This window comes from Anomalospiza imberbis, chromosome 11 (genome assembly GCF_031753505.1).
Source record: "Anomalospiza imberbis isolate Cuckoo-Finch-1a 21T00152 chromosome 11, ASM3175350v1, whole genome shotgun sequence".
In the NCBI taxonomy this organism is placed as follows: Eukaryota; Metazoa; Chordata; class Aves; order Passeriformes; family Viduidae; genus Anomalospiza; species Anomalospiza imberbis.
The window spans coordinates 11,846,344-11,860,716 of record NC_089691.1 but is presented as its reverse complement, the minus strand read 5'-3'; the positions used below and the strand labels follow the sequence as shown (position 1 = coordinate 11,860,716).

General features: G+C 43.2%; 1 protein-coding gene across 4 annotated transcripts in view; it reads right to left on the bottom strand.

Annotated features, from left to right (window-relative positions):
* The window catches only part of MGLL (monoglyceride lipase), a 102,887-nt gene that overhangs the window by 31,584 nt on the left and 56,930 nt on the right, over nt 1-14,373 (bottom strand). For all 4 annotated transcript variants that reach the window (XM_068201943.1, XM_068201944.1, XM_068201946.1 and 1 more), the window contains exon 3: nt 9,906-10,012. In XM_068201943.1, the coding sequence (XP_068058044.1) occupies nt 9,906-10,012 (107 nt within the window). The remainder of the gene's footprint in view (nt 1-9,905; nt 10,013-14,373) is intronic.

Genomic DNA, 14,373 nt, shown 5'->3' with positions numbered 1-14,373 from the left:
TCTAAAAAGGTACTGAAGGAGTCCAAATAATGTTTTAATCCAACTGGAGTTATATAAACAAAGTATGTTTTTTCCCTTTAATTTTCAAAGGGTGTTCAGTACCTTGGAACAGTCATTTGTAACTCAATAAGATGACAAAGTCCATACCTGTATGAAGATACATTTGTAAGTGAGGAATCATCAGTAATTAGCTTCTGAAACAACTTCATCCAAATAAAACATGTGAAAGACAATAGGAAAGCTAGGCACATTAATGAAATGCTGTTGCTATGGAAAAAAATGTTCCTGTAAAGGTGGAAATAAACATGTTTTCTCTTTCTCATAGTGCAAAAATGTCAAAAAGCATCTCCTTGAAGATGAAGCTGTTTTTAACCATAGGTACTATTAAAGTCTGCTTTTAGGAAGGTAAATTTTTTCACTAATTTCAAAACTCTCCATGTTTTATTTTTAGAAGCAACATCCCAAATACTAGCAGCTAGGATGCTCTTTAGTTCATAAAAAATAATTGATGCTGGGACATACAGTGATTATCTAGTTCAAGCCCCTACTCAAAGTGTTTCCCATTCAACCAGGTCTTTCAGGGCCTTATTGAGCTGGGTTTTAAATATTTCCAATGCTAGAAATGTCCCCACCTCCCTGGGTCCTGCTCCAACATTTGACTGCCCTCATGATGAAGACATTTTTCCTTGTACATAACTGGGATTTCTTGAGCTGTAACTTGTGTCACTTCCCTCTCATTCCATCACTGGGCACCTCCAAGAGTCTGGCTCTGCTGTCACCACATGCTTCCACTGGAGACTTGTAGACAGCCACAAGATCCCCTCTTCTAAGCCTAAATAAGGCTTCTTAAAGATTCCTTCTCTCCTAAAGCTAAATAAGCCCAGTTTTATCAGCCTCTCCTCGCACATCTTGTCCTCCAGTACCCTAATTGTTTTGACAGCCCTCCTCTGGCCTTGGTCCAGTATGTCAATGTTTTCATTTTACTGGGAGCAAATTGGACCCAGTGTTTCAGATGTAGTCCCAAAAATGCTGAATGGAAGAGAATAATCACTTCTCTTTGGTTGCTGGCTATAATCTTTCAACACAGCTCAGTATGGGGTGGCCTTCTCCACCACAAGGTCACACTGCTGACCTATGTTCAGCTTGTCTGCGAGGATCCCCAGGTCCTTTTCTGCAAAGCTGCTTTCCATTCATTCAGTGCCCAGCCTTTAATGCTGAATGGGGTTACTCCACCAGAGATGCAGAACTCCCCAAGCGCCTTTGTTGAAACTTCACAAGGTCCCTGCCAGTCCCTTTCTTCTGCATGTCAAGGTCCCTGTGAATAGCAACCTTCCAGCATATGCTCAGTTTCCACCCTGAAAACTGGCTGAAAGTGCTCTCCATCCCATAATCCACACCATTAATGAAAGAGGTCCACTGGTATTATATGCAACACTGATTTGTCATTCTTTCCCTTAAAGAATACAGATTCCTCTGATGCTTCTTGAGGCCAAAGTCCCTGATGGTATGAACTAATGTCCTATCACACAAGTCAGTAAAGGAACAAAGTTTGAAACAAGTTTGACATCTGTCCAGTAGCCCCAGATAACAGACATAGCTGGCAACATAAAAGGATCTGTTCTCTCAGTCTTAGCTCTAATAACCATCTGGTCCTTGTCCTTCCACCCTCAAGCATCTTGCATGCAGACATACGCCTACAGCCTGCAGAGCTGGTTATGGGAGAGTAAGTAAGCTGTTGAAAACATTACATGAGGTTGCCAACCCTTCTGCACTAATATGAAATGCAATTACAAGTTGCAGGTTGAACCTGCTTCCTGACATAGTGACAGGGTTATCCTGGATTTTATATGAGCAGCTGTGAAAGCAGAATTTGACCCTTGATTTGGGGATTAATTTATACAGGTAAAGACTGAGTACAGATGACAATTGCAGAGAATCTTGAAATAACAAGAGTGAAAGAACAGATTGTAAGATGAAATGAGCTGAGTTCAGTCAGGGCTATTTCCCCTTTAGTTCTTCAAATTCACCAAAGTGAAACCTTTGTCCATAAACAGGACGTTTTGTTCCTGATAATTGGGACCACTCATTCAAAATGCCATCACTTAGGCCCAACATTTTCAGCACCACACACAAGTCCAATGGTCCACTCCTCTCATGGAGTGTATCTCTCACTTGAGAGGCAGAACTGTGGAAGGGAAGCCAGAAGGACTCAACTCTCATGGGAAAGAAAAGCCTTTTAAGTTTCCTGAATGAATGGCCCATCTTTCTTCTGTCATGCTGTCTGTCTGTCAACAGTTAACAGTGAGCAGTGACAGGCTGAGGAGCACGGTCTGGGCAGTGGGCAGAGCTGACAGTCCCAGCTCAGCCATTGTGCTCAAAAGGGAGCACTCTGTTCCTTCTGCTGCCGTGTCCACACTCACTGGGACTGTTGTTCCAGCCTCACGCCTCCTTGTGTGAAGGCCAACAGCGAGGCTTTGTTCAAGAAGCAGCTGCTGAGAAGATGTCCTGTCTCATGGAATGACCAACTGACATTTCTCCCCCTGCTCATTAGTAAGCAGTGAATTATTAGGAGAACTGGGGTGGGCTGCCTGGCCCATTTGGTTTGGAGTAAAAAGCCTCAGATCCCAGTGTGCCCCAAAAGGGATTCCCTCATAAAGTGGGCTTGAAATAAAGCCAGGGGAGCTGGCTCTCCAGCACCTTCTTCTCATCACCTGATGGAGTGAGGAAAGAGACTGGTTCATGCCAGAAGGTGGATGGGGCATGACTGGATTAAGATGTGTCCCAGCTCTGCTTCCCTCAGAGCTCACACCACATCTCTTCTGGATGACAAGTGAGCTCAGTTCAGCCAGGGCCTGAGCCAAAGATCCAGTTCAACTGGATGACATGTTGTTTATTCAATAACCTTTTGTTACAGGGTGGATACAAAGCAGTGAGGAAATGGCTGAGCAGTTGGGAGGAGCAGAGTAACTGAGGAAACCACAACCATTCTTTTGCAATCTTTGCTGAAGCCCAGCATGATCATCTAGTGATGTCCACATATAGGGACAGTGCTGAAGGAACATCTGCATTGTGTTCCCCCCTATCCCAACGGTGCCTGCCTCCAGCTCTGGGTTACAGCACAGAGCTTATGTGTCTGTCTTACCTCACTGACTGTACCACAATTAAATCTGACTTAAAAATAAAAATTGGTCAGGGTCAGATAAACAAATAGATTGCTTTGAGCAGCCTGGGTATGGTTTGCAAGTTTTCATAGCTCAGCGTAGATGACACTACAGGTCTGATTTCAGGTGCTCTTTCTTCTATGCATCTTTGCTAAAGGTGTATCCAGTCCTCACAATTTCCAAACTCCCTTGCCTAAAAGACAGTTGCAAGACTATGTTTTTCCCACTTTTACATCATCAGGGAAGTCCATTAAACATAAAGTCTCATCCCCCTGAGTGGAATAGAGAGGAAACACCTCTGGGTATTCCCTGCAGCTTTCCTAACCCAAACATTTAAAGCAAAATACTACACTGCTGCCTATGTGTGATCCATCAGACACATCAGCTGTGTGGAGCCTTACTGTTTCTTTATTTTTAGTTTGCTGTGGTCTAGCTGCTTCCTGGCCCCACACTGTTGTTTCACCTGCCTTCACATGACAAAAAGCAAAGGCTGCATTTGCCTTTCCAAGTCCTGCCTTGTGGCCTCCTCTAGAGCAAGAGACACTGCAGCTATGTGCTTTTATGACTCACTCAGAGGTTTCTGTCTGTTGTGTAGGTGCTCCTCTCAAATGGAAAAAAAACTCTGATTGCCCTGAAAGAGGCCATGTGGTTCATGCAGAGATTTGGGACCCTGTGGTCCCAGTGTGAAAGAAGGGTGAGGGCTAAAGAAGCAAAGATCACTTCACCAAGGCAAGACCGGGCTGCAGAAGTCTGTAATGATCTCCTCAAAAATAACAAAAATAATGTGGAAACCTCCATTTAATAAAGCCCATCTCAAAGTCCTTACAACTGCCTGTTGTGCCACAGGATACTCCCCTTGGAGTTGTGCCACAGGATACTCCCTATAACTGCATCATAACACATTGTGTTATGATACAATTATGGACACATTTCAGCATCATTATGTTCTGGGAGGTGTATCCAGAGGACTTTTTCCTGCATGAGCTGTGGTCCCTCTGGGAGGTACCATCTCACAGTCATCAAAAGAACCCAGGCTCATTCAGCAACCTGGAAGAAAGCAAGGGGAAATAGACTGTCCAGTTGAAAGACTGTGTTCAAGAGCTTGTTCAGTGCATGGGTGAAGTTGCATCTTAGCAATAATTTTATAATTTCTATAATTTCAAAGAGACTAAAACAGCATGACTTGGTTTCCTCAGCAAGCTGTGATTGATACTCTGAGATCCAGAGTTACAAGATCAGTGATTCCAGAAGAGCTGGAGGTCAGAAACAACTGGTTTCACTTTGCCTCGAGCTCTTTGGTGGCTGCAGGGTGGTCTCCCAGCTTATCTCTTTCCATGAGAAACCCCACAGCCAAAACAGAGTTGAGAAGGAAGGCAGAACTAAGTTTACTCACTAGCTATTTGTTCATAGGATGACTTTTCTCCAGGTTCTCAGAGTTGTCTCACTGCCTAAGGAATTCCAGGGTGTACTTCAGTATCTGAACTCTCACCCTGCAATTGCATGCTGTGGTTTCAGCTCCTGTGTGCCCCGCACAGGGGGGTAGCATTCCTCACTGCTGCCTGGAAGGCAGATAAACCTGACTGCTACCTTCATTCAACATCTGGAGAAGGAAAGGCAGGGAAAGGTTTGGGATTGTACGGAGTAGGGAGTCAAAACAGGGATAAAACAGCATTGGCAATGCTCTACGAGCCAGGGCAAAGAGACATCTCCTCTGGGGTCCCTTGCTAAGAGGAACCTATTACTCTTAGCTGGAAAAAAGTGAAAATGCCCACAACCTGTTGTAAGCCTCCTGTCAAAGGAAAGGAATCAGTGAGTGCCATTCTTCCCCACAGCTCTGCAGAAAAGCACTTCAAACCTTTCCTGCTCCAGTGCAGTGGGCTCATCCAGAGGAAGCAGAGAGCAGACTGCTGTGGGTTAATGGGCCGACACCCAGCACCAAGGAGCAGTGGTGCTGCTCCATGGGCAAACCAGCTCCAAATAACATTTGCAAAGACTTTCCTGACTCCATCCCTGGAGACTGCCCTGAAGCCTGCCCAATCACAATGTCAGGGAATGCTGCTGTCCAGAACATTCCTGCATGCTAATGTACATGAGCTGTTACTTCACACTTGTAGTGCTACGCTAACTCTTGTTCCAATTAATTCTGACATCCTTCTTGGTCATTTCCCCCTCCCAGTTTGACCATGTTTAGTTCTTTTTAATCTTTCTTTGTAGACCAATCCTTCTCAGTGCTATGAATAAATAAAAGCCTTCTGTTCTCATCAACAAAATGGTCTTTTAACAGTTGCAAGAACAACATAGCAATCACTTAGAAAAAAAAAAAGCAAAACAAAAGCAGCTAATATTTGGTGCATTTAAAAATATCTGCTCCAGCTATTTTCTACATTTTAGAAATAAATCCTCCATTAAACAGAGAAAGTTGTGAAAAAATTAATGGAGAGAAGCACCAGTGGGTGTCTGAGAGGGACCTGCTAACCCATCAGAAATGCTCACCACACACAAAGCAGCAGCAGGGCTGCCAAAGCAAGCTGAACTTCAGTTAGAAACATCTAAAGAATGTGAATAAGCTGTTAGAGCTGCAACCTTCCCCTCTGCTTTGATCTGACATTAAACATAACTCGAGAGTGGGAAACTCAACAGCTTCAAAAAGGGTGAAAGGGTCAAAGGTCTTCATGTACCAGGACAGGTAGAGGGTTTATTCCTCCTGGAGAAAGTAGGATGAAAGTGAATCTGGTGGCTAGGAACTGCCACCAGGTTAGGGCTGAATATTTCATCCTCCTCATGCCTATGTAAAACAGGCACAATACCTGTAAGTAGCATGAGCAAGTACAAGTGAAAATGAGGGCTAATTTCAACTATGATTAAAAAGTGTAAGAAAAAAATAAACACATTTTTGTGGTCTCTGTATCTTGCAAATGTGTTTCTAACTGCTAAGAGTTGACATGTACTTTTGAAGGTGAAATTGTGGTTTTTCTGGGCTCTGGCCACGTAATACAACCATAGTGCATTAGATCTCAGCAAATGAGATGTTAGAGGAAGAGAGATGAGGATGGCTGGAACATCATGTGCTTTACCAACTCAGAATGCTTGGTATGAGAAAACAAAGCCACATTCTTTAGTCTTTATTCTTGTTTTCCTTGGCTCCCAGCTTTACAGCTTCCTAAAATTACTGTGTTAAAACTAAAGGAGCTGCAATCTGCAGCTGACTGAAGAACTGCAATACCACTCCACTTGGATCAATCCCCCACAGTTATTCTTTCTAAGAGAGCTTTCCTAAATTGACTGTTAACCTAATATGTTTGTCTCTTTCTTCTGTCCTGAGGATCTTGCCATAATAAAATAATAGTCATACAGAAATGAAATTGAAAAGGTGAGGTGTTGTTTCAAAATATCTAAACTTGCAGAAATAGCAAGGTCATCCCAGCAGCCTTAATTCTGCCTTCATGAAGCTGCATGCCAAGCAAACCCAGAAATCATGGGAAACAGTTACCTGCCTGTTAAAAACACCTTATAAGAGACCACAGGAAAAAAACTTGCTGTATTACACAGAAATTCCATTTTCCTCTTTCACAGGGTTGATATAAACCAAAGCCATTTAATAATATTAGATGTAAGGTAAGGCTAAGAGGTCTTCTGAGATTCAATTTCCACTGTCACCATGGAAATTTCTAATACATATCTATGAGGTCCAGCAGTCTTGTGATTACAATGAAATATCCCAAAGAGTAAATGTTCAAACCCTGACATGCTGAGAAAAGTGAGCCAGAGGTACCTTACACTAAGGGGCAATACTAAGACCCAAATTGGAGTGCACTTTGTTTGTTACTCTGTGAAAAACCTTTTTGGTGAAGCCTTGCATAAGAGGAAACACTGATGCAGAGCAGCCTTTGGCAAGATTTAGAGCCCATGTGTGAGCTCCTACAGAGTCAGCAATAAAAATGGAAATTATTTTTCCTTCTTTTGACTGAAGGATAGACACAACATGAATCAGTCAAGTCACACATACTCCAACCCTGGTAACTTCCCGAGTCATTCGGGAAATCTCACTTGCCACGCTGTGGAACTGCATTAATGATCTCCTGGATAATGCATCTGTACTGGGAATTTTATCCATGAGAATACCAGAACCTGAACAAATATCCAGGTCAGGAAGTCTACATTGAGCTCACACGACTAAGAGCCATGGTATGAGGTAGGGAACAGACAGCTATTATAGTGCTAACACAAGTGAATAATTGATATTATCCAAAGATACCCAGAGGAAAGGACACAAAAGGGAACACACTGCTGACGTGACTTGGAATAGACAAAATATTGGAGGAAAACTTTAAACCTCCCAGTCTAACCAGAGCAGTTTTGCAATGGAGGCGTTTATGTCCTTCAGCTTTCACTGACATTTAGCTCAGGCTGTAATTTGTATTTCATCAAAGTTTATCCTTGGTGGTTGCCTCTTTAAGTGAAAAGGTTATTATACAGAGCTTAAAAGATGTTAATTGTCTTTCTAATTTACAGTGAATCAAGGCTCAGTTACTTCAGCTCTTTGTGTAACACAACCGTGTTTCCATTGTTCTGCTTTCAGGTTCTTTTTCACCCTCTCCTCTTTACTGATCAGGAAAATGGAATTTACAAACACAACTGTAGGTCTGATAGGGAGAACAAAGTTGTTAACTGACCCGAGAAACCAGATTTGTACTAATTGCACTGTTTAATCCAGAAATACTAGTGTATTCTAAAAAAAATGCCCAAAACACCAAGAAATATTTATGTTTCTCTAGTGAAAAAAGATACTCAAGGAAAAAGAGAGCAAATAGTTACACAGCACAAAACATGCCTGACAGGAACATGCACCTGAAAGACCCTCCTCCATCAACAGAAGAGGCATTCTCTGTATCAAATCCATGCAGTAAATAAATGTCTTATCATTTCTTCTTTATTTGTTAGCTATTTAAAGCTAATTAATTCTATTTTTACTCTATTTCTTAAAACCTTTATCAAGCTTTATGGGAATGAGGAGCTAAAGTGTGGTGTTAAGCATGCACAGAGAGCAACTGCAATCCCTCACAGGCTCATGGAAACTGAACAAGTTGCTTGCATGTCCTGGGGTTCAGTCACTTTTTGTATGGACTGGCTGTGGTCTGCTAACAGCAGCTGCAGGGTGAGCAGCATGTGGCCTGTCCTGTCCCCCTTCCCATGGACTTTATGCCATCCAGACAAACAGAGGGGGATGGAGACACTTCCTACTGGGGTTGCTGCAGACTCCTGCTAGCCTACCTCCAGCTCGGAAGGAAGTGTATCAAAATGAATGAATCAACACTCAGAAACACTCTGCCTACACAGGGAGAAAGAGACCTAGGTGCTGAGTTAAGATACTTCTGCACAGGTCAACTCTCTTTGCAAAGCCAGCCTCAAATATGGCATGTGATCAATTCTTCCAAAAAAAAGGTCACATGGGTTTCATTTATTTTCCTTGCAAACTGTCTTGTGGACTAGACATTCTCTTTTTCAGAGAAAATATAGGGGTCATTTCTGCATATCAAGTGCAGTGCTGTGACCAAAGTGAGTCACAAGAACAAGGGAAAGCCTTGATACTCAGATTAAGTAAGGTTTTGCCTTTCCCCTCACAGATAAATGGTGCAATGACTCATGTACATTCAGGATCTTCAATTCAAATTAAACAGTCTTGTCTTTGAGGACACCTAGGGACAGGTTTGAGTCTTGGCTTCAGCCAAGTAAATTGCTGTTTACTTCCCAATGTCAGTGGATAATCTGCCCAAAGGACATCAGATTTACACTAAGATTCATCCCATTTCAACCTGTCAGCTCAGAATCTGGCCTTGCCTTTTGTCTGCTGCCATCATCAATCCCATTGATTCATTTTGCTGATACTGATACTGACAGAGTGGCTGTCACAGGAAGCAGTAGTCTGGGATGATAAAATCAAAGCAAAAATCTCCAGGTACAAGGAAGTTATGAAGTTGCAAGGGTGATGTGTGAGAGGAGGCTACCAGAGAACCAGGATGGGTGGTTCAAATATGTTGCTGGGATGTCCCAATCCAAGCACTGCAGGAGACCTGGTGACAGCCAGCACATCTCCATCACAGCACGGGGCACAGAGCAGAGACCTTCAAGCAAGAAGAGGCAGGGACAGTGAAGTGTGCCTGGCACAGCACTGCCCAACCCTGCTGGCTGAGGGCCAAAGGGTGCTGCTGTGTTGTCCCAGCCTTGCACCCTCCTCAGAGGGCTTCTCTCAGAGCTGAGGCGTGCACAGCCAGCTCCAGTCTCTCTGCTGGACTGTGGAGATGTGCTCAAAGGTATCTGTGATGCCTTCTTGCCTCTCCATGTCTCAAGGGTGCAGCTGTCTCATGGTGTCAGTACATGAAAGCTATGCTGACCTTTCAGCCTCCCGTCTGGGATCACTTAGGACACTGACTGTGAATTCAGCAGAAATGGCTCCTAGTCCCACTTCCACAGTGGACAATACCACTTCACCCCCAAGAGACAGGTGAAGAGGAAATAATCCCTTAGAGTGAGGTCAAAAGGCTAAGGAAAACTCAAAGCAAACAGGGATAGCTTTTACAGATTCAATATGCAGATCTCGACTGAGCAACAGATAATCCTTTTTTCATTTATGTCTGGTTGTAAATATTTTATTGGCTCTTCTCTCACTGCTGAGTAGCTGTAATGGCATTTACTTCAGCAAAGGCCTGAGCTGCTGTAAATCAAGCGCAGTTTTAGGCTACTCACCATGGTCATGGGCAAACACAAACAAGTTGAGTCCTGTCAGCTTCTGGGCCAAGTCATCATAGCGGCCGCAGTGCTCCCCAGCGCCATGGGCGATAAACACGAGGGCCCTAAATGGAGCATCAATGTACAAATCATTAACATGGCAATCACCCTGTAAAGGCTGCAGAGCTGCAAGGGAAACCATTCCATTCAGCAACAGCATTTCAGGCATCAGCAAACAGCAGGCAGGTATAGAATTTGCAGAGCTTGAATACAGGGGAAAGCACCCTGGCCTGCCATCGACCTGGCCTTCAACAGGTTGTTGTAGGATGGGTTACAGGAAAGGCAGCTGCTCATGGGACAGAGCCACCACGGTCTGCTGCAAGTTCAAGATGCAGATGGGCATCAGCATCAGTCCCTGAGCTGGATATCTCCATGGGGGCTTGAGGCTCTACATGGCTCCTCCAGTGTAAATGATGCCATCTGTTTCTTTTGGGGCTGGTATCTCTCTGTTGGTGATTCAAATACCAACACTGTCCTTAACTTTATAACTTCAAACATTGTCTGATGCTCCAGAACACTCAAAGGTGTAATGTCAGCCAAAGAATAGGTCTCCAGCACTTTGCTTGGAGTTTGGAATTTTATCTTTTGACCCAATTATGGTAATTTACCCATTCCAGTTTCTGCCCCAAAACAGTTCCTTCACTTCTGTGATTAAAGTGACTCTTACATAGCCACTGTGCAGACAGAGATAATAAAACACTAGTCTAATAGACACTTATTTTTGCAAATACTTATCTTTGAATATTCCAGTTTTATGAATAATACCTTACTTTTACTGGAATATCATCAAATGAAAGTGACTGAACTTGAACCTCCCCAGTGTTTCTGCTAGATAAAATTACTATAGACTTGGGCTAGAACTATAGCAAAGTAGCAATGAGATTACAGAAGTTCTGCTGGATTTGACAGGTGACTATTTAAAATCCAGTTTTAGCAACATAAACATAACTTTTCTGTTTAAAAGGACCATTTGTCATTGCAACATCAGCAACCACAAAACCATTTGAAGGCTACAAGTTTGACATTTTCAGTACATGAACAGTGAAATATTACAAGAACTGACAACATAAAACAATGAAAGCAGTTAACAGCTAGGGAATTCCTCAACTTTGTCTTAATTGAGGTTTTGAATACCTTTTTAGACAGTGTATTCACAGCAATGAACTACTTAGGTCTTAATATATTTAAGCTTAAAAAACATGTTGGATGATGTAGAAACTCCTGTCCTATCTCTTTAATTAGCAGCTGCTTTAAAGCATTTGCCCAGCTGGACAATTTAAAAGAGCATCCATCCAAACCAGAAGGACTGTACAGAGTCCACTACAAACACAAAAGCAACAGGGCAAAGATGCTCTGGTATCTGTCTAACATCAATTAGCAAGGGTGACGTTAGGTCATGTGCCATATTTAACTTGCTGTGCCTTACAAATCCTCTTTAGTGTCACTGAAGGTTGCAAAACAATCCGTGTGGAGCAGTCATTCCTTCCTTTGTCACTGTCCCTGATCAATTGATTTGTCAAGTTATCAATGCACCTGGCAGACAGACTGATTTTTGGAGTGCAGGATCTATTATTATACCTCCAAATACTGAAGAAAGTGAGACATTGCTCATTCAGTGGAGAATATTAACTTTCTTCCTGTGGGCCCATCCCCCTGCTATGCAACAGACTCAGCCAGGCTAAGTCTCTGCCATACCTCCTACTCCCATACCTCCTACTACCTTCAAGCCTGACAGCTTCCTTGCTCAATGTCTTACTTAAGCTCTTTAGGGGACCTATGTTTGTTTCTGCTGACTAGGTACAGAGATGAAGGTGCAACTTGGCTGACTGAATATAGCCCTTCATTTCCCAGAGAAATATTATTTGAATTTATGCACTAAATGGCACTAAGTGAATGAAACCTAATGGCAAACTGGCAAAGAGATATCTTCTAGGAAATTCTTAGTTCTTCATTCCTGAGGCAGCAAAGCCCTTGTTTTGCTTTTATTCACACTGATGCAGTACCATGACTTTGCCTGTCAGCATCCTTCTAGATGCTAAGAGCCCTCACTTTATGTGAAACCAAGTGAGAAAAGACAAAAACCCAAAGCTTCAGAGAGGCAAGGTGCTCCTGTGATCTTTCCTTCCACCTGGAACACAGTTTCCAGATGTCACAGAACTGAGCCTTTGCACATCACAGGGAACAGACCTGGGTTATTATTTGTCAGCAAAATGCTGAATAAAACCCCTGAGCCTGTTTGTGCCTTAAGAGCTCTAATGACAGTAGCTGTTGAGACAACTTAGATCCTTTTGAAAGTTTTGTCCTATCAATAATCATAAACAAAGCATAAAATTTCCAATTTGTTACACTGAAACAAAATCAGACTGTCCTGTTGTTCAATAAAAAGTGAGAGTGGCTTTACTGACTAAAAACTAGTCACATCTACACAGCTCTTTAGCTCCAGCTTTCAGGCCTAAGCACAAGGGCCACATATTGAACACAACCTTCAAAATTTAAATTAATATGAGTATCATCTGAATAAGGATTGAAGGATTTGGCGCTTTCATTTAATCTCCAATTTTCCATTAAAAAGTAAGTTTAGATTTGGCAAATAATACCTGAAGGCAGTGTAAAAAATACAATTTAACATATTTTCACTAGCAAGCTGCCAGGAAAATACAACAAACTATTAGATTGACTGACAGCAATTCTTTCCTGTATGTAAACATTTTTGGAGATATCCCTGCTCTTAAATCACAGTCTTCTCCTTCCTTGCCACAATGGCTGGAATAACAGAATATCAGAGATTGCTTTCAACAGAGTAATTTAAAATTAATCTGGATCCTGCAATGTTTGAGGTTTTGCAGCACTGCGGTGACTTTCTATGCAGTCTCAATGAGAATTTTGTTCAAAAAAGGTTTGTGTCTTGGCCATGTATCAAACTGGTAATGCTGAGAAATTTCTTCACCTCCAGCTTTTGCAATTGTGCTGCTGAGTTCCTCAGAAGTTTGCACGTATCAGGTAGAAGACATTGTGCACAGCCTGCAAAGCTCTCTGCAAAGTGACTTATGCCTGAATCCCTGCTGTTCTGATGTCTCTGACCAGAGGCACGGAAAGCTCTTGTATCTTTGGATGCTTCAGCGGGTTTTGGCTGGTGGAACTGCGCTTGCTGAACATCTCGAAATAGCATGATGGCTTTGGCACCTGCTCAGGGAAGCAGCTCCTCGCACAGCAGCAGGACTCCCCCGCTCGCTGGCTGGGTCTGAGCACAAAGCCAAGGTGTGAGCGGGGCGTGCCTGAGTCCCACGCTCCTGCTCTCACCCAGCTCTGCAGCAGCAATTACGGGCTATTACAGGAAACCACTTTATTGACTGCTGTTTGCAAAAGCAACAGATGGCTTTTGCAGATTCCTGCCCTTCCCATAGCCTTTATCACCTCCTCCTCCTGCCCCCTCCTCACTGCAGGTTTCTGCCTCCTGGTACTGCACAGCTTGGCAAACAGATGCAGTGACTTAATACACACAACAAGAAGACAGAATAATATTTATCTTTACTGTTCAAATCAACTGCTGTTGGGCTGTGTTTAGTCCTCTTCCATGAGGAGGTGATACACACCCATGACCTGTCCCTGCTCCCACATCTCCCCTGACTGGTGTCAGTCCCTCTGATATTGCAGCTGCAGCCTGTTAAGCTTTGTAAAACACAGCAATGCCACACCTCCAGTTAATACAAAGCACCTGCAAACGCTCTGTCCTTTATTAGGGAGGGTGGAAATCGTGGAGGCCAGGCTGTAACACAGTCAGTGTGCGCAAATCCACCTAAACATGTTGTTGTTCTTGCCTTCCTCTTGGAGAGGTCACCAGCTGATCCAAGCTTTAGCTGTGTCCAAGCCTTCCCTATTTCTCACTGTAGCTTCACATCCACTAGTATTTCTCTTCTTGTGTGGGCAGCAGCTTTGTAGGGCAGGGTCATGCTTTATACTGCAGTTCTAGGTAGAAAGGCAGTACCAGATTTAAAGGTTCTCACTGTCTTTTTTGACGTAGTTTTGTCAAGGGCCAAGACAATTGTTCAGAGATGCAATTCCACAGTCAACTGGAGGAAAGCAACTCTAGGGAAAATCAGTTGCAGCACTGGACTTCTGGACTCACACACATGAGTAAGAGCCCTCAAACCAAGGCTGTTAGAAGAAAGATACACTGAAAGCACACCCAGAAAGCTGCTGTGCTGTGACACTTTGCAGCCCTGAAACACCACTCAGGGCTTGGGTCCTGCTGGGCATAAGACCCATGTTCTTGCTTTGCTTTGAACAAAATTTATGTTGAAACTGAACTAGACAAAGAAAGTTACAGGCAGCACAGTGTGACTTTAACATCTTGTGTTCTCTGGGGACAGAGCCACTTCTCTGGGACCCCATGCATGCTCTTTTATTGCCAGAAAATAACCCAAAA